At 38.8% G+C, this 21749-nt stretch overlaps 2 protein-coding genes across 2 annotated transcripts in view; both read left to right on the forward strand.

Moving 5' to 3' along the window:
- LOC115222449 (peroxisome assembly protein 12) overlaps window positions 1–2856 on the forward strand; it is a 28665-nt gene extending 25809 nt beyond the window's left edge. The window contains exon 8 of the mRNA XM_029792641.2: window positions 2679–2856. Within this exon, the coding sequence (XP_029648501.1) occupies window positions 2679–2793 (115 nt within the window). The 3' untranslated portion in view covers window positions 2794–2856. The remainder of the gene's footprint in view (window positions 1–2678) is intronic.
- Window positions 2857–8717: 5861 nt separating this feature from the next.
- LOC115222591 (coiled-coil domain-containing protein 42 homolog) overlaps window positions 8718–21749 on the forward strand; it is a 35824-nt gene continuing 22792 nt past the window's right edge. The window contains exons 1-3 of the mRNA XM_029792879.2: window positions 8718–9040; window positions 14516–14621; window positions 19626–19730. Of these exons, the coding sequence (XP_029648739.1) occupies window positions 8988–9040; window positions 14516–14621; window positions 19626–19730 (264 nt within the window). The 5' untranslated portion in view covers window positions 8718–8987. The remainder of the gene's footprint in view (window positions 9041–14515; window positions 14622–19625; window positions 19731–21749) is intronic.

The following is a 21749-nucleotide window of genomic DNA, read 5'->3' on the forward strand; positions in this document are numbered from 1 at the left end:
GACTAATATTAACTACCTCTTCCATCATCATTATTTAATATCAGTTTGACAGGACCTGGCCAGCTGGAGAGCTACCCAGACTCCAATTGTCTGTTTTGGTCTGGTTTCTACTGCTGGATACCCTTCTTAATGTTAACCATTTTACAGAGTGTGCTGGGTACTTTTTACATGGCACCAGCATAGAGTCAGTATTTCTACCTAGAAGAAAACTCAAAGTTACAGAAGCATTGACATTTCAAAAAACCAAGAACAGAAAGATGAAGGCTTTATCTCAGGGAAGGCAGGATATTGAAGCAGAGCTGAAAGAAGCAGAAAAGACAGTCCAAATTCAAGAAGAGTGGACAAAAGTCTTTGATGGTCTATGCTTCCATAGGAAGTGAAGGGCTCAAGAAGAGGAACGACATGGCTGGTAGGCTTCGTCCTGTCAAATGGTAACCATCAACATCAGAACCTTGGGTGCTTTTAGTAGATTCCCTTCTTGCAATGATTTGGATCAAGTCTCTGGTTTGAGAATAACTTGTTATTCTAATGCATTGCTTTCTATTGTAGCAATCAACGAGTATTGGTTAATTCCTTTCTTTTCTCCAATTGGGCTCAAATATCCTGGAAGATTCTATGATCACCATGCTCCCTCCTGTAAAATATTATAGCGGTTAAAAGAACATGAAAATATATTTAACATATAGGAGTGGCTGTGTGGTAAGTAGCTTGTTTACCAACCACATGGTTCCGGGTTCAGTCCCACTGCGTGGCACCTTGGGCAAGTGTCTTCTGCTATAGCCTCGGGCCGACCAAAGCCTTGTGAGTGGATTTGGTAGACAGAAACTGAAAGAAGCCTGTCGTATATATGTATATATATATATATATATATATATATATATATATGCGTGCATGTGTTTGTGTGTCTGTGTTTGTCCCCCTAGCATTGCTTGACAACCGATGCTGATGTGTTTACGTCCCCGTCACTTAGCGGTTCGGCAAATGAGACCGATAGAATAAGTACTGGGCTTACAAAGAATAAGTCCCGGGGTCGATTTGCTCGACTAAAGGCGGTGCTCCAGCATGGCCACAGTCAAATGACTGAAACAAGTAAAAGAGTAAAAGAGAGTATACATGCTTGCTAATGTTCGTTAGCGTTCCAGAAAGTATATTTCTCTATGGCATTTATATAGCTGTAGTTCAGACTACGTATAATGATAACACTTAAGTAAGTTATAAGTGACGGCTTTATCATTATATATCCTTACTTTAAAAGCTAAATAATTTTATCTATTTCCAAATAGGAAATATAATAAGTAGCATTGCATTAACTGTAAACAAACTAACTAGAAAATATACGCTATAATATATAAAATAAGGGAAACTTGGTAGCCAAACCGCTATAGGAAAATTGAATACATTTTATATATAGTTGGAGAAGGTGAAGAAAGATAAAAATATCATGGATGCTACCCATGGTGGTGGTGGTATGATTGGTTGTTGTTGTTTAATTTCTGGTCTGGTCTGAACCCAGTAAACATGTGCTCAAAAATATTCCAGCCAGAATCATCCAGGTCCAACTTTCTTTCAAGCATGGAGCATCCAGACAATATTATCTAGCATTTAAGGTGGTGAGCTGGCAGAATCAAGCAAAATGCTTAGCAGTATTTTGTCCATCTTTACATTTTGAGTTGAAATGCTGCCAAGGTTTACTTTGCCTTTCATTCTTTCAGGATCAGTAAGATTATTAAAAGCACTGGGGTCAATGTAATCGACTTATCCTAATTCCTGAAACTGCTGGCCTTGTGCTAAAATTTGAAATCAATATTATCTAGCAGTTTTATTTATTTTAAGGAGGCTTGGCTGCTATTTCTAACTGGTCCACTGATCTTGTTGTAGCTTCTTTAACGATGACTAATTGATTAATTCATTCTTTTGAATGCTTTTACTCATTGGACTATGCCCAAACTGGGCATCAAGGGCTTAACCAATCACATCAGCCCTTATACTTCTAAATGAGTACTCATTTTATCATCCTCTATTTGTCAAACTGCTAAGTTATGGGATATAAGCAACAGTACCAGCTTTTTAAGTAGTGTATCATCATCATCGTTTAACGTCCATTTACCATGCTAGCATGGGTTGGACGGTTCGACCGGGGTCTGGGAAGTCAGGAGGCTGCACCAGGCTCCATTCTGATCTGGCAGTGTTTCTACAGCTGGATGCCCCTTCCTAACGCCAAGCACTCTGAGAGTGTAGTGGGTGCTTTTTACGTGCCACCTGCACAGGGGCGAGAGGAGGCTGGCAACAGCCACGATCAGTTGGTACTTTTTACATGCCACGGGCATGGAAGTCAGCCAAGGCGGCACTGGCATTGGCCACGTTCGGATGGTGCTTTTTACGTGCCACTGGCCATGGATACCTATAGAAAAAGGCAGATATGGAAACACACTCACATATGCACACACACACAAGCAAAACATACTTCTGACTACCAAATTTCCCATATAAGCCTATAGAAGAAAACATTTGCCAGATACCACACTTTAGGATTGAACCCAAAAAGACGTGTCTACAAAACAAACTACATAGCGACAGCCAATTCTCCTGTCTCTATGATTGATTGTGTTATATTACTGAATTTGCGTATTTCTTTTCTTTTGTATTGACAATAAATGTTATATGTTTGTATTTTGTAGGTTTGTATTCTGCTATCCCTGCATCTATGATTACGTGAGTGAATACAAATGCTGTCCTATAACTAAATACCCATCAAATATTCAACACCTCGTCAGGATATACTCATCTGAATGACTTATCAGCAAAAGCAATTACTTTACAGAAAATAGCTGATAAATTAATGATTCTTAACATTGGGGAAAAGGTCGCAAATTTTTGGAGCTGTACACACAGATATTCAAATTGATCTCAGTATTTGATTGTATGTTTTGGGAGCCTCCCTCCAACCATTTGAATTCTAGGCGAAGTCTGCCTTGGTGGTATTTGAACCCAGCATAGCACCTAAGCACCTTGAGATATTTTGCTCGGTGTTCCACTAAAATCCGATATATACTGTCTTCTAGCTTCCAAAAATATCGATTTGATTTCATTATTGGATTTCACATTATTCTGTAATTAGATATTCTTATAGAATAACTAATGTTGAATAAATTAAATTAAATCAAGAAAATAAGACAAACGAGAAAGAAAAGAAAAGAAAAATATATATTTTGAATAATTTTCTTTTATTCAGATTTTTTATATTTCAGGTAAAATATATTTTCATATTACGTATTATAAATATATAGAAATAAAATTTTTTTAAAAATTTTAATTTAAAATATTTAATATTTTTTAATGTTTTCATATTAATTTGAATTAAATTAACAATTAGCAAGATTAAGAAACTAACGATCTCTAATTGTCATTTATGTTGTTACTACCCTTCTTTGTTTTAATATCCTCTTTTCCATGCTTGCATGGGTCAGAATGGAGTTCATTGAGACAGATTTTCCGTCTGGATGCTCTTCTTATTTCTTTACTGCCTACAAGGGGCTAAGGCAGAGGCGCAATGGCCCAGTGGTTAGGGCAGCGGACTCGTGTTCGTAGGATCGCAGTTTCGATTCCCAGACCGGGCATTGTGAGTGTTTATTGAGCGAAAACACCTAAAGCTCCACGAGGCTCCGGCAGGGGATGGTGGTGATCCCTGCTGTACTCTTTCACCACAACTTTCTCTCACTCTTACTTCCTGTTTCTGTTGTACCTGTATTTCAAAGGGCCGGCCTTGTCACTCTCTGTGTCACGCTGAATATCCCTGAGAACTACGTTAAGGCTACACTTGTCTGTGGAGTGCTCAGCCACTTACACGTTAATTTCATGAGCAGGCTGTTCCGTTGATCGGATCAACCGGAACCCTCATCGTCGTAACCAACGGAGTGCTTCCATCCACAAGGGGCTAAACACAGAGAGGACAAACAAGGACAGACAAACGGATTAAGTCGATTATATCAACCCCCAGTGCATAACTTGTACTTATTTAATCGACCCCGAAAGGATGAAAGGCAAAGTCGACCTCGGCGGAATTTGAACTCAGAACGTAGCGGCAGACGAAATACTGCTAAGCATTTCATCCGGCGTGCTAACATTTCTGCCAGCTCACCGCCTTTCTGGATGCTTTTCTTGTCACTTGCCCTCCTCACCTGTTTCCAAACAAGGTAATATTTCCCCGTGGCTAGACATATTTTCACGACAGATTGGAAACAAAGAACACCACTTGTATGACAGTGATACTCATTTACAATAGTGTACTGTGAAGACAAGGAAACACAAGCAAGTAGACATCCCCCTTCCCAACATATACGAAGGTGAGTCAAAAAGTAATGCTATTTTGTTTAGGACAGGTATAATTACCAACACAGGAACATGTATCATACATCAAAATGAAGCTGGTCCTCTGTGGATCACATCCCTACTTCTCAACGTAGTCACCGTTCTCTCAATAGCAATGTCCCACCTTCGAATGAGAGCATGTATCCCTGCCCTGTAAAATTCTATTTTCACTTCCCCGTCACTGGACTCTCATCTCTTTAGCCCCATGAAAGAGGATTTGAGAGGCAAACATTATTCCAGTGACCAGGAAGTGAAAAATGTAGTGAAGAAGTGACTCAAAGAACAGTCAACAGAATTTTACTGAGCAGGGATACATGCTCTCATTCGAAGGTGGAACATTGCTATTGAGAGAAACGGTGACTATGTTGAGAAATAGGGATGTGATCCACAGAGGACCAGCTTCATTTTGATGCATGATACTTGTTCCTGTGTTGGTAATTATACCTGTCCTAAACAAAATGGCATTACTTTTTGACTCACCCTCGTATGTTATGAGCAAACAGATTCTAAAGAGACATGTTAGTAAGACTTGTATTCGTAAAGTAAAATCAATGAAAAGTGTACAATGAACTTGTCATCATCATCATCATCATCATTTCACGTCTGCTTTCCATGCTAGCATGGGTTGGACGAATGACTGAGGGCTGGCAAACCAGATGGCTGCACCAGGCTTCAATCTTGATCTGGCAGAGTTTCTACAGCTGGATGCCCTTCCTAACGCCAACCACTCCGAGAGTGTAGTGGGTGCTTTTACGTGCCACCGGCACGGGGGCCAGTCAGGCGGTACTGGCAATGACCTCGTGCGAATCTTTTTACACATGCCACCGGCACAGGTGCCAGTAAGGCGATGCTGGTAACAATCACGCTCAAATGGTGTCTTTTACATGCCACTGGCCGCCTTGCCATGAGGAAGGAAAATCTAACATTTTGGACAGATTCCTTCTTCAGGGAAAAATTGAAAGGAAAAGAATTAATGAAAGACAGCAGAGTTTTACACCCTAAGTATTAAAAAAAAAAATACAAAAAAAACTGGGTGCTACTGGTAAGAAACAAGATCATAAGAGCTTCACACTTGAAGCTCTCTTATAAGAGAAAGGTAGGAGGAAGTAAGTAGAAGAATGAAGTGATATAGAGGGTGAGGGGAAAGGATAAGGTCAGAGGTGTCATTCATCCAGTAGTGCATTATTTTGATTAATTTAATAGAAAATCTTCAGGTTTTTGTTTGACATTCCTATAGAATACAATCAGAGATTTATCTAGTGTACCAAAAAGCATAATTTCTTTCGATTTGTATGTTTTAAGCATTGTAAATTGCAAATCTAAAATAAAAAGAATTGGAGGTAGAAAGAAGACCCACACATTTTCCATAATTTTTATTTTGACATTTTAGAAAAATTTTTAGGATTTATATTATGCATTATTTTGAGGAACCATAATTTCATGTGTTAAAAATATTGATCCGATAACTTTCAGAAGGAAGTCAGATCTGAAAACTTATGGGGAAAAGGCTACCATCCAAATAAAAGCCTTTTCTTTTCTTTTTCGTTTTTGTAGATCCATAATCTGTGATTCTTAAAGCATGGATACAAAGAAGTTATAGTTTTTTGTGTACCAGTTAATTTTGGACTCAATTGTATTGGAATGTCATTTCATTTTCTGTTTTTTTGGTCTTCTTTAACTTATTTTAGTCAATACACAGCAGCCATTCTTAGGGCACTGCCTTGAAAGTTTGTTTTTGTCAAACAAATTAATCTTAGTATTTATTTTCTCATCATCATCATTTCACGTCCGCTTTCCATGCTAGCATGGGTTGGACGATTTTGACTGAGGGCTGGCAAACCAGATGGCTGCACAAGGCTCCAGTCTTGATTTGGCAGAGTTTCTACAGCTGGATGCCCTTCCTAACGCCAACCACTCTGAGAGTGTAGTGGGTGCTTTTACATGCCACCGGCGCAGGGGCCAGTCAGGCGGTACTGGCAACGACCTCGCTCGAATTTTTTTTTTTTTTTAAATTTCTGTTACCAGATCACTAAGTTACCAGACATAAACAAACCAACACTGGTTGTCAAGCAGTGGCAGGAAGAACAGACGAGACACACACACATACACAACTGGCTTTCGGTTTCCATCCTCCAAAATGCATTAATAAGGCTTAGTTTAATTTCTGGTTGATCTGGGGCTACAGTACAGGACATTTATTTGTACTATAGGCTGACCTGGAGCTATAAGTGCAAGACATTTGTCCAAGGAGTCAAACAGTGGGATTGACCCAGAAACTTTGAGCTTTTTTTTTTTTTGGTTTTGTGGAACTTCAGTTTATTGGAATGACCTGCATTGGATAACCACTGAGAAGATCCCAGAACTTGAGCACCACAAATACAACAGACCAAAAATTGTTACAAATCTGACTGTTCTTTGATGAATTTATTGGCTGTTTTGCCATCTTAGGAACATGTCAAATTCAGAAGTAAAACAAAAAGGAACGGTGGGTGAGGCAATAATTTATGAGTTGATTTCCTTTCTTCATAATTCAAATCAATGGGAATCAATAGGCATTATGTTTGATTGAATAACCTGAACACTAAAGGGTTAAAGGTGGTTCGCTTGACTCAGAAACGACAGGAGAATATCAGCGAATATATGCAAATCAAAATAGGTACCAATGTAAGACAGTAAACGAAGTACATTTCTTCTTTTCTGTTTCATTTTTTTTATGTAAATAATTTGAGAAAACTCTTCTCTATATAAGAAACAGGATCTTTTCACTTTGACCGGCAGATTTTAAAAATAATTTCTATGTAACTAAACACTTTTAAACTTCGTATTCTGGTAGTGTGTTACATAAAACATCTTTTTCTCTTGGCTTTCTTGAGAAAATTCTGTAGTTTGTAAGCTATTTGTTGTTTAATTTCTTGCATTTCGGCAATTTCAACCAATCAATGACGTCTATTGAGATGAATTCAATATCTGCTTACAAACTACAGAATTTTCTCAAGAAAGCCAAGAAAAAAAGATGTTTTATGTAACACACTACCAGTATACGAAGTTTAAAAGTGCTTAATTACATAGAAATTATTTTAAAAATCTGCCGGTCAAAGTAAAAAGATCCAAGAAACACGCAAAATCCGTTTGATTCACTTCAACATTTAAATTTAATTTGCTAAAATATTTTTTGTCGCTTAGAGACCGCGACCTGTTCACTGACAAAATTCCGTGCACAGAGATGCAGCATGGAATTTTGTCAGTGAACAGGTCGCGGTCTCTAAGCGACAAAAAATATTTTAGCAAATTAAATTTAAATGTTGAAGTGAATCTAACGGATTTTGTGTGTTTCTTAAATGGCTTATAAACACCTTCCATGCCGCAATTGTTTTCGTTCCCGCACACGATCTCAGATCAGGTCACTTGCTATGCATGTACACCTCCGTAACTCTTCTCTATGTTATCCTGGAATCCTGACTAACAGGGCACTTGTAGCTAACTTCATCAACAGCTCTTGTGTAATTGTTTTCTTAAGCAAAGAACTGTAAATGTCAGTGTGTGTGCACACTGGCAATATGCTTTTGCATTATTTCATCTATAATAAAGCGGCGAGCTGGCAGAAACGTTAGCACTCCGGGCGAAATGTGTAGCCGTATTTCATCTGCTGTTACGTTCTGAGTTCAAATTCTGCCGAGGTCAACTTTGCCTTTCATCCTTTCGGGGATGATAAATTAAGTCCAGTTACGCCCTGGGGTCGATGTAATCGACTTAATCCGTCTGTCCTTGTTTGTCCCCTCTGTGTTTAGCCCCTTGTGGGTAGTAAAGAAATAGGTATTTCGTCTGCCGCTACGTTCTCAGTTCAAATTAAGCCGAGGTCGACTTTGACTTTCGTCCTTTCGGAGTCTATAAATTAAGTACCAGTTGTGTTCTGGGGTCGATCTTATCGACTGGCCCCCATCCCCCAAAATTTCGGGCCTTGTGCCTAGAGTAGAAAAGATTATTTCATCTATAGTACTTTTCAAAAGTATTCCAATCTTCAAAAACGATATTTAGTGAAATTCGCACCTGCTTGGGAACCGACGTTAAAAGTTACTGTCAGTCATTTTATAACGCATGTAATAAGCCTTTGAAGTCGAAATAAAAAATTACTACTTTTACTGAACTCTCTTTTGGTTATACCATTTATTAATAATTTTAAAAATTATAGGATCCATGCCAAATTATCTCACATTTGTCCTTAGTCTAATCTATAAAATTGCGATGTTTGTGTATAATAAATCTAATAATGAATATAAAATTCTAATAATAGTTTTGTCGAACTCTTGCTTGGCTAGAGGTAGAAAAATAGTCCAAAACCTTGATATTTAAAAATGGGCGGGGGTATGAAAGTGTACAAGCGCCTTATATTTTTCATTAGCCGCTAAAGGTTTCCTTGAAATAAATTTCGATGGTTAATGTAATATTTGAATGTTTCTAAATGATTGTGAATAGATAGGACAACAAGAGATGGAGCTGAGGGGGGAAAATAAACAAACGTTTATTAGTTTCTGAGCAGCGCACGTGATCGTTGCTAAGAAACCTCTAAACATAATTTGATTGCATTCCTGCTAAACACGTCGGATAAAAAAATCGCAAAAATGATGAGCCTAGAAGAATATTTTAAAACCACCTTTGAGAATAAACTTCTCTTGTAAGTGCATATGTAGCTTTACGAAAATTTTCGATAAGCTTTATTCTTCGTTTTCCTTTTGTTTACAAACTTGTATTTCTGTCAATCACTCGTGTTGGTTTTAGTTCTGCACTTGTCAACGGTTTGCTTATCATATATATATATATATAATTGTTATTGTGGTTTATTCCTTGGGGTGTCGATAAATTTATTGATTGTGTAAATTGTGACGATGAAAGTAAAATATATTGATCAAAGAAATCGGCGTCTTTCGGTTCCCGGCCTGAACAATTTCAACATCCACCACATCATGCCACTTATTGTCACTTAAAATATCTTAGAAATAATTACTCTTCATGGAAAATGCTTGCGGAACGAGGCCTTCGACAGTGTGGCAGCAGTCACCAAACTATTTTGTACGGTTTCTATCCACGTCAATAAAACATTACGATTTCTTAATTTATCTTTGGATCTTTTTCTAAGATTTGTCTTCGCAAAACTGGCTCTACCAAATCCCCAGGTGTTTTTAATAGGTACTTGCTAACCTTTACTTAACTCTTGGTCGTCTGAGAATTTTCCAGTATGAATTATTTCCTTACTCGACCCACTTCCTCAGTCGGCGAGAGAGACGTATGGGAAAACAAACCCGAATCCTCATATGAAAGGAAAAAAACGCGCGCGAGCACACAGATTACCAAGAATGTGTGCTTGGGAATAAAAAATGTATATATATATATATTTCATAGAATAAAATCCCAAATGAAAGAAAACCGATGATGATCAGTATTACCATAAATCTTCGAGTATAGTCCGCCCTTGAGTACTTACTTGTACTTGTGGCGACATTCACTCTGGACGGGTTGAGTCGGCTTCTTCTACCACCCTCGAGGCATCTCGAACCATGGCAGCCCATGCATGACGGTCCCGCGCCAGTCACGGTTCCATCGGCGCAGGCCGACCACTTGCAGTCCCGTGAGCACGGAGAGGTCCTCCTTGATCGTCATAACCCAGGTCTTCAGCTGCTCGCCCGCGCGTATCGGCCAGTTGGGAAGTGGAGTTGGGAGAAGGACATCACAGCTCAGTTCACCCACCGGACGCCTACATGCATGGCCAAACCACCGCAAGCGCCATTGCAGAAGGACAGATGGAAGGGGCCGCAAAGGCAGAGATTGGCGGTGGGAACTCAATCCACCTGACAGCAGCAAAGAATGCACCGGAGGCAGTCATTGTCGAAGACTTCCAACCTTCATTGATCTGTCCTTGAATACAATACGCAGGGGATTTTTAGGGGGCTGTACCTCTGAAAAACCTAAACCTTGTGTATAATACACACCCTTCTCTAACTTGAGTCATGCATAATTAAGCCTGCAGCACCTAGTCGAACAAACACTTCCGCGCATGCGTAATACAATAATGGTGATGTTCTTAACTGTTATATGGGAATGTAATATGTTTGCAAATTGTTTTTGTTACATGATATTCTGTGTTCTGAATACTTTTATTTTAATAAATGTTGCTTACTACAAGTTATGGATGATTCTTTTATGACTTCATTGCTTTCAGGTTTAGCTTAAGGTATTTTCGCACCCAACCTCACAAAATGCGTCTGAATAAACATTGCCGGACAGCAAATAGAGACTCGGACATTGCTTAGAAAATATTTTTCATTTTTAACCTCATACATAGTATGCACTAGGGATTTTGACCTTTAAATTTTGGGAAAAAAATGCAGATTATACTCGAGGATTTACGGTAATTACTTGTCTACAGCCTAAACTGTAACGTAACTTTTCTTCCCTCCCTCTCAAGTAAAAGGGCAAAACCAGTAACATTTCATTCTGAATTCCTGGTATCAAGAGGCAATATCGATCAGTCATCTGTATACTCTTGTTTTGTTAGTTGGGAGGATAAGAAAATGCATTTTCCTCTCACGTTTCTCTGCGAGTCTTTCTCAACTGGTGAAACTGAAACAATTCAAGTTCTATTCAAATTTTTCCATTGGTTGGTATCTACATGGAAAATGTGGACAAGAAGAATTGGGGATAAGTGTTTTTAAGATAAAATTTTGATGTGACAAATCGTACGGAAGATGACAGAAATGGAGAGGCAGCTTACTCGTTCAAAGAAGCCAAAGCTGTTATAGTAATGGTAGGAGATACACTTTATCTCTAAGCTAGTAATTGTTGCATATTGGTGAGTGAATGTTAGCTAATCAATAGTGAGAGATTTTTCTTTAGGCAGTGTGGTCGTCATGATCATCACGCTGGCATGGATTGGAATCATTCAACTCAATGCTAGCATGGGTTGGATGATTTGACATGAACCAACAAGTCAGAGAGCTGCTCTGAGCTCCAGTATCTGTAGTTGGATGCCCTTCCTAATGCCAGAATATTTTTTTCCATGGCACCAGCATTGGATCCCTCAAATGAATAGAGTATATAGTATTGAGGAATATGAAAATATGGAAGGACAAGAGCAAGTGCTTTGCTGAAGATATGAATACATAGTTTCCCCATCTGGAAAGAGAGAGAAATGTGAAGTCAAGGTACAAACTGAAAGTGAGGGAAAGAGCAGGAATAGAAGAATGGAAAAGGTGGGTGGGTAGGTAAGTGTGACAGATGATAATAATGGTGGTTTAGATACAAGGTAATTTTGGCTGATGATTATTTTATCAATTCCGGAAAGAATGAAAAGCAAAGCCGATCCTTGTGAATTTTGAAATTAGAACATAAAGTTGAAAAACTCTAGAAAACAAAACATACAAATGAAAACAATTATGAGACTTTTACAACTTGGATCACTGTACATAGATTAACTGATATTGACCAATGTGGTCAATAATTGAATTCAATGTAAAGTTTTGTAATTGACATTGTAGATACCGTCGTTGTCGTCGTCAGCAGCAGCAGCATTTAACATCTCCTTTTCCATGGCTTGGACATTTTCACAAAAACATGAGCCAAATGTCTGCACTAGATTCTATGTTTGCTTTGGCATCATCATCATCATCGTCATCATCATTTAATGTCCATCTTCCCTGCATGTATGAGTAGGAAGGTTCACAGGAGCCGGCCAGGTAGAAAAACTACCCTATGCTACTCTGTCTGTCTTGGCAAGGTTTTTAAAACTGGATGCCCTTCCTAACACCAATCACTCTGCAGAGTAGACTCAGTGCTTATTACATGGCACTAGTACAGGTGAGGTCAGTTTTGGCATGGTTTTTACAGCTGGATACCCTTCTAAATTCCAACCACTTTACAGAGTGGACTGGATGCGTTTTACATGGCACCAGCACTGGCAGGGTCATCAAGTAACTCACAAGACAGTGAATTATGAGAGGTGCAGGGGCATTTGAGGAGAGGGAACTAATGTCAGAGGATGAAAAGGTTAGAGGGTGACAGAGAGGCAGAAACAGAGACGTAATTTCAACAAATGAATGCTTGCTCTGACAGTATTTCAAACTGTCTTTACATTAAAAAGAAAAAGGAAAAAAAAGCAGGTATGAACTGTTTATTTGTTCTGATATTTCAGTAACAACAGTTAATTTCAAAATATGTATGCAAGGGTTTATTTGAAACTAGATTGTGAATATTGTTTTCAGTATCCTAAATTTTATGTTAGAATGGGTTAGAAAGATCTGCCATTCAGATATGTTGTCACCCATCTCAACCCATATAGTATTATCTCATCCATGCTGCCTAACATCACAAGATCTAAGTGTACTTTACTTCTTCTTTTCACATCTTTCTCAGTCTTCATCCATAGAAAGCCTTTCACCTAGCACTCATTTTTATTGTAGACGATGACTGGCATCTGTGCTAGTGGAGCGCAAAGAGCACCATCAGAGCGTGATTGTTGCCAAAGCTGCTAACCGGCTTCTGTACTGGTGGCACGTAAAAGGTACCATTTGAGCGTGGTCATTACCAACGTCACCTTACTGGCACTTGTGCTAGTGGCACGTGAAAAAAACATTCGAGTGAGGTTGTTGCCAGTGCTGCTGGACTGGCTCCTGTGCAGGTAGCACTTGAAAAACACCATTTGAGCATGGCTGTTGCCAGTACTGCCTAACTGGCCCTCATGCTGGTGGCACATAAAAGCTCCCACTACACTCTCGGGGTGTTTGGCGTTAGGAAGGGCATCCAGCTGTAGAAACTCTGCCAGATCAAGATTGGAGCCTGTTGCAGCCATCTGGTTCGCCAGCCCTCAGTCAAATCGTCCAACCCATGCTAGCATGGAAAGCGGACATTAAACGATGATGATGATGATGATGACGATTAGGATGAGGATGGGAGAATCAAGTTGCCTTTCATATGGAAATGAGAATCCTTTGTTACTAATATAGTTAGCAGTTACCTACAGCCCCATCTATTTGTAACCATTGCCAAATAGCTACATTGTTGGAGCTGATCCAGAGCAACAGGTGGCAAGCAAGGTGGTGGTGATGGTGGTAGCAACAGCAGCAGCAGCGGTGGTGGTGGTGATGGGGTGTTAGTGGTGGTGGTTAAGTAGTCACTAACAACAATGGCAGTGGTAACAATACAAAGCAGATTGGAGAAGAATGGAGAAAGAGGATGCAATTATCAACTTAGCATCAACTTAATCTGATGTTCATAAGTACTAAATAAGTAAAATGTAATACAACATTAGTACAATGTAATTATGATTGTGTTATTATAATCGCAGCACAGCCTTCCAGCGTGCCAGCCCAGTCAAACTGTCCAACCCATGCCAGCATGGACAAAGGACATTAAATGATGATGATGACGATCCAAGACACCTGTACCTATCTCTCTATCATACATTAACCCCCACCCCATCACTTGCTATGAAGCCAGTTCCTTCAATGCTACTCCTTCTTGGCTGAGAGAACTTGTTTTGCAAACTATTTGGTACTGGTACCATGCAAAAGGCATGCAGTACACTCTGTGAAGCGGTTAGCATTAGGAACGATATCCAACCAAAAAAAAGCTATACCAAAGCAGACATTGGAAGTTAGCACAAATCCCTAGCTTGCCAGTTCTTCTCGATCTGTCCAACCCATGTCAACATGGAAAATAGGATGTTAAGTGATAAGGTAATGATATTTACTTTAATAGTTTAAAAAATAAATCTGAAAGTATTATTCATTTTATAAAATTAACCGTTTCGTTACTGTATTTATTTTGAGACGTTCTGTGTTTCTTTCAATTATTTTAGATATAACAAAGAATTTAGTAAAATAACTTAGTCATCATTAAGCTAGTGTTAAGAACATAAATTGTAACTAAGGCTTGGTGGAAGATTTTAATTCAAAACATTTGTACTCAGATCCAGAGCCGGTTTCAGCCGGGTTGGTAATGAAAGGGTTAATGGTAGAATGTAATGAGAAAGGAAAAAAAAAACTGTTGAATAGGTTTTATATATATATATATTAAAAAAAGAAAATTCAATTAAAAAAAATTTCTTACTGATAAACTGTTGTTTATATTTGTGTTTTTTGTTTTGTCCTTTTCATAGTAAAATGCTGAAGGGTGACGATGACCATCTCACTCCAGCTACACGTCTCCTGGAGAAACGAAGAGAACTTGCAGAAATTGAACAAGTTCTTTCTGTTCAAAAAGAGGTAATGTGTATATATGTATATATATATTGAACTAAGTATATTTTCAAAGTCACTTCATGAAGTAAATGCATGGAGCATCTCTTAATATATCCACATGTTAATATGTATCTTTTATCTTTTATTTGTCTCAATCATTGAACTGCAGCCATGCTAAGTAACTGCCTTGAAAGGTTTTAGTTGAAGAAATCAACACAGGTCATTAGGCAGTGGTGTGGGACAAACATAAACACAAAGGCATACACACATAGACACTACATATATACAGATGTCTTTTCTCAGTTTCTGTCGACCAAATCTACTCACAAAGTTTGATGGGCCCAGTGCCAGAGTAGCAGACAATTGTCAAAGTGCCAAGCAGTGGGACTGAACCCAGAACCCAGAACTATATTTATATGTAAATTCCTGGCTTTAAGGTTATTGTGAAAGGCCTGGTTGGAGGTCCAACCTTCCAAGTTCTTTACAGAGTTTAGAAAAACTGAAGAACCACTGCAATAAGTGTGTGAATTTGTGAGGGGAATATGTTCAATAAAATCATAGTTAACTGATCGTCCTGTATTTTCTTTTACCCAAAGTCAGGAACTTTTCAGCACCCTATCAAATAGTCTTTGGCTAGTTGAGGTTTTTGCATGGGTTTAGTAGTGAGTGGATGATTTGAAGAATGTTCCATAATGAAAACCAAAGCACAATTAAAATATAGAGAGAATATGAAAACTGAGGATGAAATTTTAAAATAACATATAAATATATTACATAAGAACTAGACAATGAAACTAATCTCTCAAACACCCAAGAATATATGTGGAGAACACCTCAAACTCAGACTGGAAACTTATATGTTATACATTCAAATGAATACACAAAATATAGACAAAAAGCTAAAACCAAAATTAAGAAGAATCATGAATGGAATAATGTATGTGTAGACGAGATCGAGATGTGGGCAAATTAGGAAATAAGTACTAATAGAGAACTTGGAAGAAAGCTGCAAACAGGAAACAGAAGTACCAGCTTCAGAACAAAAGAATATAATTCTGTGAACTCTTTTTTTAGGGAAGGCTTACTTCAATTAGATATCAGACCCAATGATTCAAACAAACCCATGGAAAATATTGATTTCAAATTTTGGCACAAGGCCTATGATTTCATGAGATGGGGTAAGTTGATTACATCGAGCCCATTACTCAACTGGTACTTGTTTTATTGACCCTGAAAGGATGAAAGACAAAGTCAACCTCAGTAGAATTTGAACTCAGGATCTGAAGATAGACAAACTACCGCTTAGCATTTTACCCAGTGTGCTAACAATTCTTCCAAGTTTGCTCCCTTAACTCATGGAAAATATTGACCCCAGAATATAAAAATTTCTTTAAAAGGAATTTGTCAAAAATTAAAAGGGACTTCCATTCACTCCTACACCATAAAGCAGACATTGGAAACTTTAGCTAAGAGAAGTTTTCACCAACAACAACAAAAACAATGATTCCTTTGAACATTTGGTTACTTATATTACGATATTGAAATTCTCTATTTGTATCTGGATTTGGTAGATGGAAACTGAAAGAAGCCTGTCGTGTATGTGGCACATAAAAAGCACCGTCCAAACGTGGTCGATGCCAGCACCGCCTTGACTGGTTTCTGTGCCGGTGGCACGTAAAAAACACCAACCGATCGTGGTCATTGCTAGCCTCACCTAGCACGTAAAAAGCACCCACTACACTCACGGAGTGGTTGGTGTTAAGAAGGGCATCCAGCTGTAGAAACTCTGCCAGATCAGACTGGAGCCTGGTGTAGCCTTCTGGCTTCCCAGACCCTGGTCGAACTGTCCAACCCATGCCAGCATGGAAAACGGACGTTAAACGTTGATGATGATGATGATGATGAATTGTAAACAGAAACTTTGGAAAGGAGACAAAGAAACTCTATTAACATTGGAAAATGATATTCATTTGTTGCAAAAGAAGCTGATAAGGGCAATGTAATTATCAATAAATGGATATTAACTACTACAAGGAAGAGACAAGAAACTTAGATAAAACAACTACAAACAAAGTCAACTCATTAACCAACATATTCTCAAGCTGCTTAATGGGAAAAGAGATTGACTTTCTTTGTAATTTCAAAAGTAAAGAAAACAATATTTACAAATTGAAACAACAGGAGGCTTTAAACAAACAAAAGAACCAATGCATTGAAAAAACAGATCAGCTGATCTCAAAGTAAGACCGCAATAACCAACACTACAAAGTAAGTCACTTGATAAATTCACTACTTAAACCACTATGGTCAAAGATCCCAAACAACATACACTTTAATCAAAGTGCACCATTTTAACAAGATTCAATACCTATTTCTTTACTACCCACAAGGGGCTAAACACAGAGAGGACAAACAAGGACAGACAAACAGATTAAGTCGATTATATCGACCCCAGTGCGTAACTGGTACTTAATTTATCGACCCCGAAAGGATGAAAGGCAAAGTTGACCTCGGCGAAATTTGAACTCAGAACGTAGCGGCAGACGAAATACCGCTAGGCATTTCGTCCAGTGTGCTAACGATTCTGCCAGCTCTCCGCCTTTGAACAAGATTCAATACCATTCATCTCTATGCCAAAGTACCACATGTTAGGCATAATTGCAGTGGAATACTTGGTAGAAAGATGTTATATTGCTCTTGGCATCCATACTAGCGGGGTGCAAAGAGCACCATACTAGTGTGATCATTGACAGAGCGGATAACCAGCTTCCGTGCCAGTGGCACATAATAGGCACCATTCGAGTATGATTGTTACCAGCATTGCCTTACTGGCACTTGTGCCCGTGCTAGTTGGGTGCCAAGAGCACCACCTGAGCATGATCGTTACCAGAGTAGCTAACTGGTTTCCATGTCGGTGGCACGTAAAAGGCACCATTCGAGCATGATCATTACCAGCATCACCTTACTGGCCCCTGTGCTGGTGGCATGTAAAAAGCACCCACTACACTCTCAGAGTGGTTGGCGTTAGGAAGGGCATCCAGCTGTAGAAACTCTGCCAGATCAAGATTGGAGCCTGGTGCAGCCATCTGGTTCGCCAGCCCTCAGTCAAAATCGTCCAATCCATGCTAGCATGGAAAGCGACGTTAAACGATGATGATGATGATGATAATGATGAATTAAACTCTATGTTCTGACTAAGTATCGAACTAAGTTTAGTGATTCTGTTTTATTTTGTGCATTCACCTCATGTCCTTTTAAAGTGAACTTTTGACTGCCTTCTAATTTGTATACTGGTTTGTTTCATAAGTGGCATGATACTTTTTGCACAAGGATCTTTAGGTTCTGCTTTTTTTTAATCAGTGTGCATTTTTTAGTATATATTGCATTGTATTTGCTCATGTGTTAACTCCATTATTTGTTTGCATTTGAGTAATGTAATCCAAGTTAATAATTCCGTATTAAAACATAACAAAAAGTGTAGAAATACAATTAATGAATGCTTCAAAAATCTTCGTCATCAAAGCTCTACAATTAGCATTAGAGGAAAACGCCTTTAACTTTGGTGGCAAAAAATAAAAACAAATTAAAGGAACAGACATGGAGATAAGAGCAGTACCTCCTTATGCAGGCCTAGTAATGGGATACCCAGAAGAGAACTATACCAAGAAACAAAACCAAAATTCGACCATGATTTTAAATATTTGGTTGAGAAGTGGAAACAATTGTTTGGTGATTTTTTGGAATAAGTCAAAAGGTGATTTTCCTACATTCTATCACATATTAAGTAACATAATCCCATCCTTTAGACTTACATTAGAAACCGGTGGAAAAGAACTACGAATCTTAGATACCTTCCTAGAATTATATGATACCTAAATTACAATGGACATATTCTACAAAAAGATAGAGACACACCAATATTTAAATTTCTACTCAAGTCACCTGTTACTCATCAAATGAAATATTCCATACTACATCACAAGATGAATATGCACAATAGTGATCAATCCAGAACTACAACAAATATGCCCAGATTAACTAAGAGACATTCTGAAACAACAAAAATATACCTTAACTCTTTCGTATTCAGATTTCTTTGTCAAATGTAATGTTTATTTGTTCACATTGCTTTGAATTAATCAAACATTATCTTGTAGCTTTAAGATTTCAATAGTGTGTTTGTCTTGGTCCTCTGTCATCTCCTTTGCAAGGCTCAGAATTTTGCGATCAGCCTTCAGCACTTCATCCCATGTACTCCTGAATGATAATATAATGAATCTAAGATACAGAACACACTTACATACTGGTAGTATAGAGGTGAATCTACATAAATATGTTGCTGTCAAAGAAGACAAGCAATTACTAGTAGTTTCAAATCCAGATAAATGAACCTGAATAATATGGGAACAAAAAGGGCTAAACTTTATTGTTACATCATATACATAGTGGATCAGGTTTACAGTTTTATATGTTCATTTCTATATAAAACCTCATTCCAGTCCTGCTTCCTAGCAGATTAGGTTTACAGTTCTACATGTAAATATCTATATAAAATCTTCTAGTGGAGGCACATGGCCTAGTGGTTAGAGCAGCTGACTCGCGGTCGAGGGATCATTGGTTCGAATCTAAGACCGAGTGATGTTTGTGTTTATGAGCGAAACACCTAAGCTCCATGCAGCTCCGGCTGAAGGTAATGGCAAACTTCTGCTGACTCTTTTGCCACAACTTTCTCTCACTCTTTCCACCTGCATATAGCACCTGTGATGGACTGGTGTCCCATCCAGGTGGAGAACCTATATGCCAAGGAAACTGGGAAGCCCCAGCCCTATGAGCCAAGCATGGCTCGAGAAGGAACAAACATATAAAATCTTCTGGTTTCATCCCAACCTCCTTACTATGTCATTAACTGCAGTTTGCACCTCATTGCTATGTCAATACTGAAATCAGATAGTCTACAAATCAAATTTCTTGTTAATCACACAGACAGTTTAAGATATAATAACAGTTAATGTAATTTATAACTTTCAGGAGTTTCAGACCAAAATGGAACGTCTTCAACAGAGACGTGGGGAGCTGGAAAGAAAAGAACTTCAGCTGAAAGAATCACTCGAGAAGTTTGATAAATTTTTGAAGGTAATGCACCATGTTTTCTGTAAGCATTCAGTAACAACAAGTTGAGTTTTTGAGTAGGTGTAATTCCACCATCACCACCACCAACAACAACATCAAAACCACCAACACCACCACCAACACCACCAACACCAACACAACCAACACCAACACCACCAACACCAGCGGAGGCACAATAGCCCTATGGTTAGGGCACCGAACTCGAGGTTGGAGGATCACGGTTTTGATTCCCAAACCAGGCGTTGTGTGTATTTATTGATCGAAAGCACCTAAAGCTCTACGAGGCTCCGGTAGGTGGGGGGCGACCCCTGTTGTACTCTTTTGCTCCAACTTTCTCTCACTCTTTCTTCCTGTTTCTTGTCCCTGACTTCCTATGCAACCGCTGAGCCTGGATGTGCATTCATCCATCCGTCGATGCTCTCGGTGTCAGGGATTTACCTGCTTTCTCTTCAGCGGGTCTTACGAATAGCAAAGGGCCACATTTCGGACTTCTCCCATCTTGCGAGCTCTGGGACGAAGACCGTTCGCTCAACAACAACAACAATACAACCACCAACACCAACACCAACACCACCATCACCAACACCAGCACCACCACTCAACCATTACAATGAATGCCATCACCATGCATGTAATGAAATTTTATTCACAAAAAGTATATAGAAAATTTTTAGTAATTCCTCCAACACCAGTACCCCCCCCCCCACCACCACCACCACCACTAATTACAACAAACTGCTAGAAATAATAGCCAAATCTTTCTCAAATTATACTCTGCTATCTTATATATATAGTTTACAATTTATAGGAAAAATCCAGGGGAATAATTACAAGGTAGCTAAATGTTGCTTAAGTGTTCCAGAATTTAATTCTAGGATATTAAGTCATATTTAGTAGAAAAAAAAGGAAATATTGAATAAGGAAACGAACACTTTGTATGAATATAATATATATGTATATTGTTTGTATTTGCACATCACATATTTGAGTGTGTGTATGCAAGTGTGCATGCATATGAATATAAATACATTACATTTTATAGGACTTCCTATTTCTGTTAACATGTCTGTTTGATGAGTTCGTTATTTATATCCTTCCTGATGAGATTGAGGCATTGCTGACAATAATTTATCCTGTTGGACATTTTTGGAGTGTGTCTGTTGAAACATATGTAGAAGACTTCGAGATATAAATGGTATAATAACATCCCGAGTGTTTGTCTCCTTATTCAATTTTCCTATATATATATATATATCATCATCATCATCATCATCATCATCATCATCATTTAATGTCTGCTTTCCATGCTGGTGTGGGTTGGATGATTTGACTGAGGGCTGACGAGCCAGAAGGCTGCACCAGTCTCCAATCTGATCTGGCAAAGTTTCTACAGCTGGATGCCCTTCCTAAGTGAGAGTGTAGTGGGTGCTTTTACGTGCCACTGGCTCAAGGGCCAGTCAGGCAGTACTGGCATTCAACCACACTCAAATGGTGCTTTTTACGTGCCACCTGCACAAGAACCAGTCTGGCAGCACTGGCAATGACCACATTCAAATGGTGCTTCTTTTTACGTGCCACCGGCATGCAAGCCAGTCAGCATCTCTGGCAACAATCACACTTGAATGGTGCTTTTAATATTCCACTGGCATGGGTGCCAATCAGACGGTACTGTCATTGGCCACAACAGTGATTTCAGTTGCCTCAACAGGGCTTCGCAAGCATAGTTTATTGTCCAATGATTGAAGGGTACTCTTAAATGGGCTGGTTATACAGCACTGGCATAGGCCACAAGGTTATGGTCTCACTTGGCTTGCCAGGTCTTCTCAAGCACAGTATATCTCCAAAGGTCTCAGTCACTTGTCATTTCCTTGGTGAGGCCCAATGTTCAAAGGTTGTGCTTCACCACCTCATTTTAGGTCTTCCTGGGTCTACCTCTTCCACGGGTTCCCTCAAATGCTAGGGTGTGATACTTTTTCACACAGCTGTCCTCATCTGTTCGCAACACAATACCATACCAGCACA

Source organism: Octopus sinensis, linkage group LG20, assembly GCF_006345805.1.
Source record: "Octopus sinensis linkage group LG20, ASM634580v1, whole genome shotgun sequence".
Classification (NCBI taxonomy): Eukaryota; Metazoa; Mollusca; class Cephalopoda; order Octopoda; family Octopodidae; genus Octopus; species Octopus sinensis.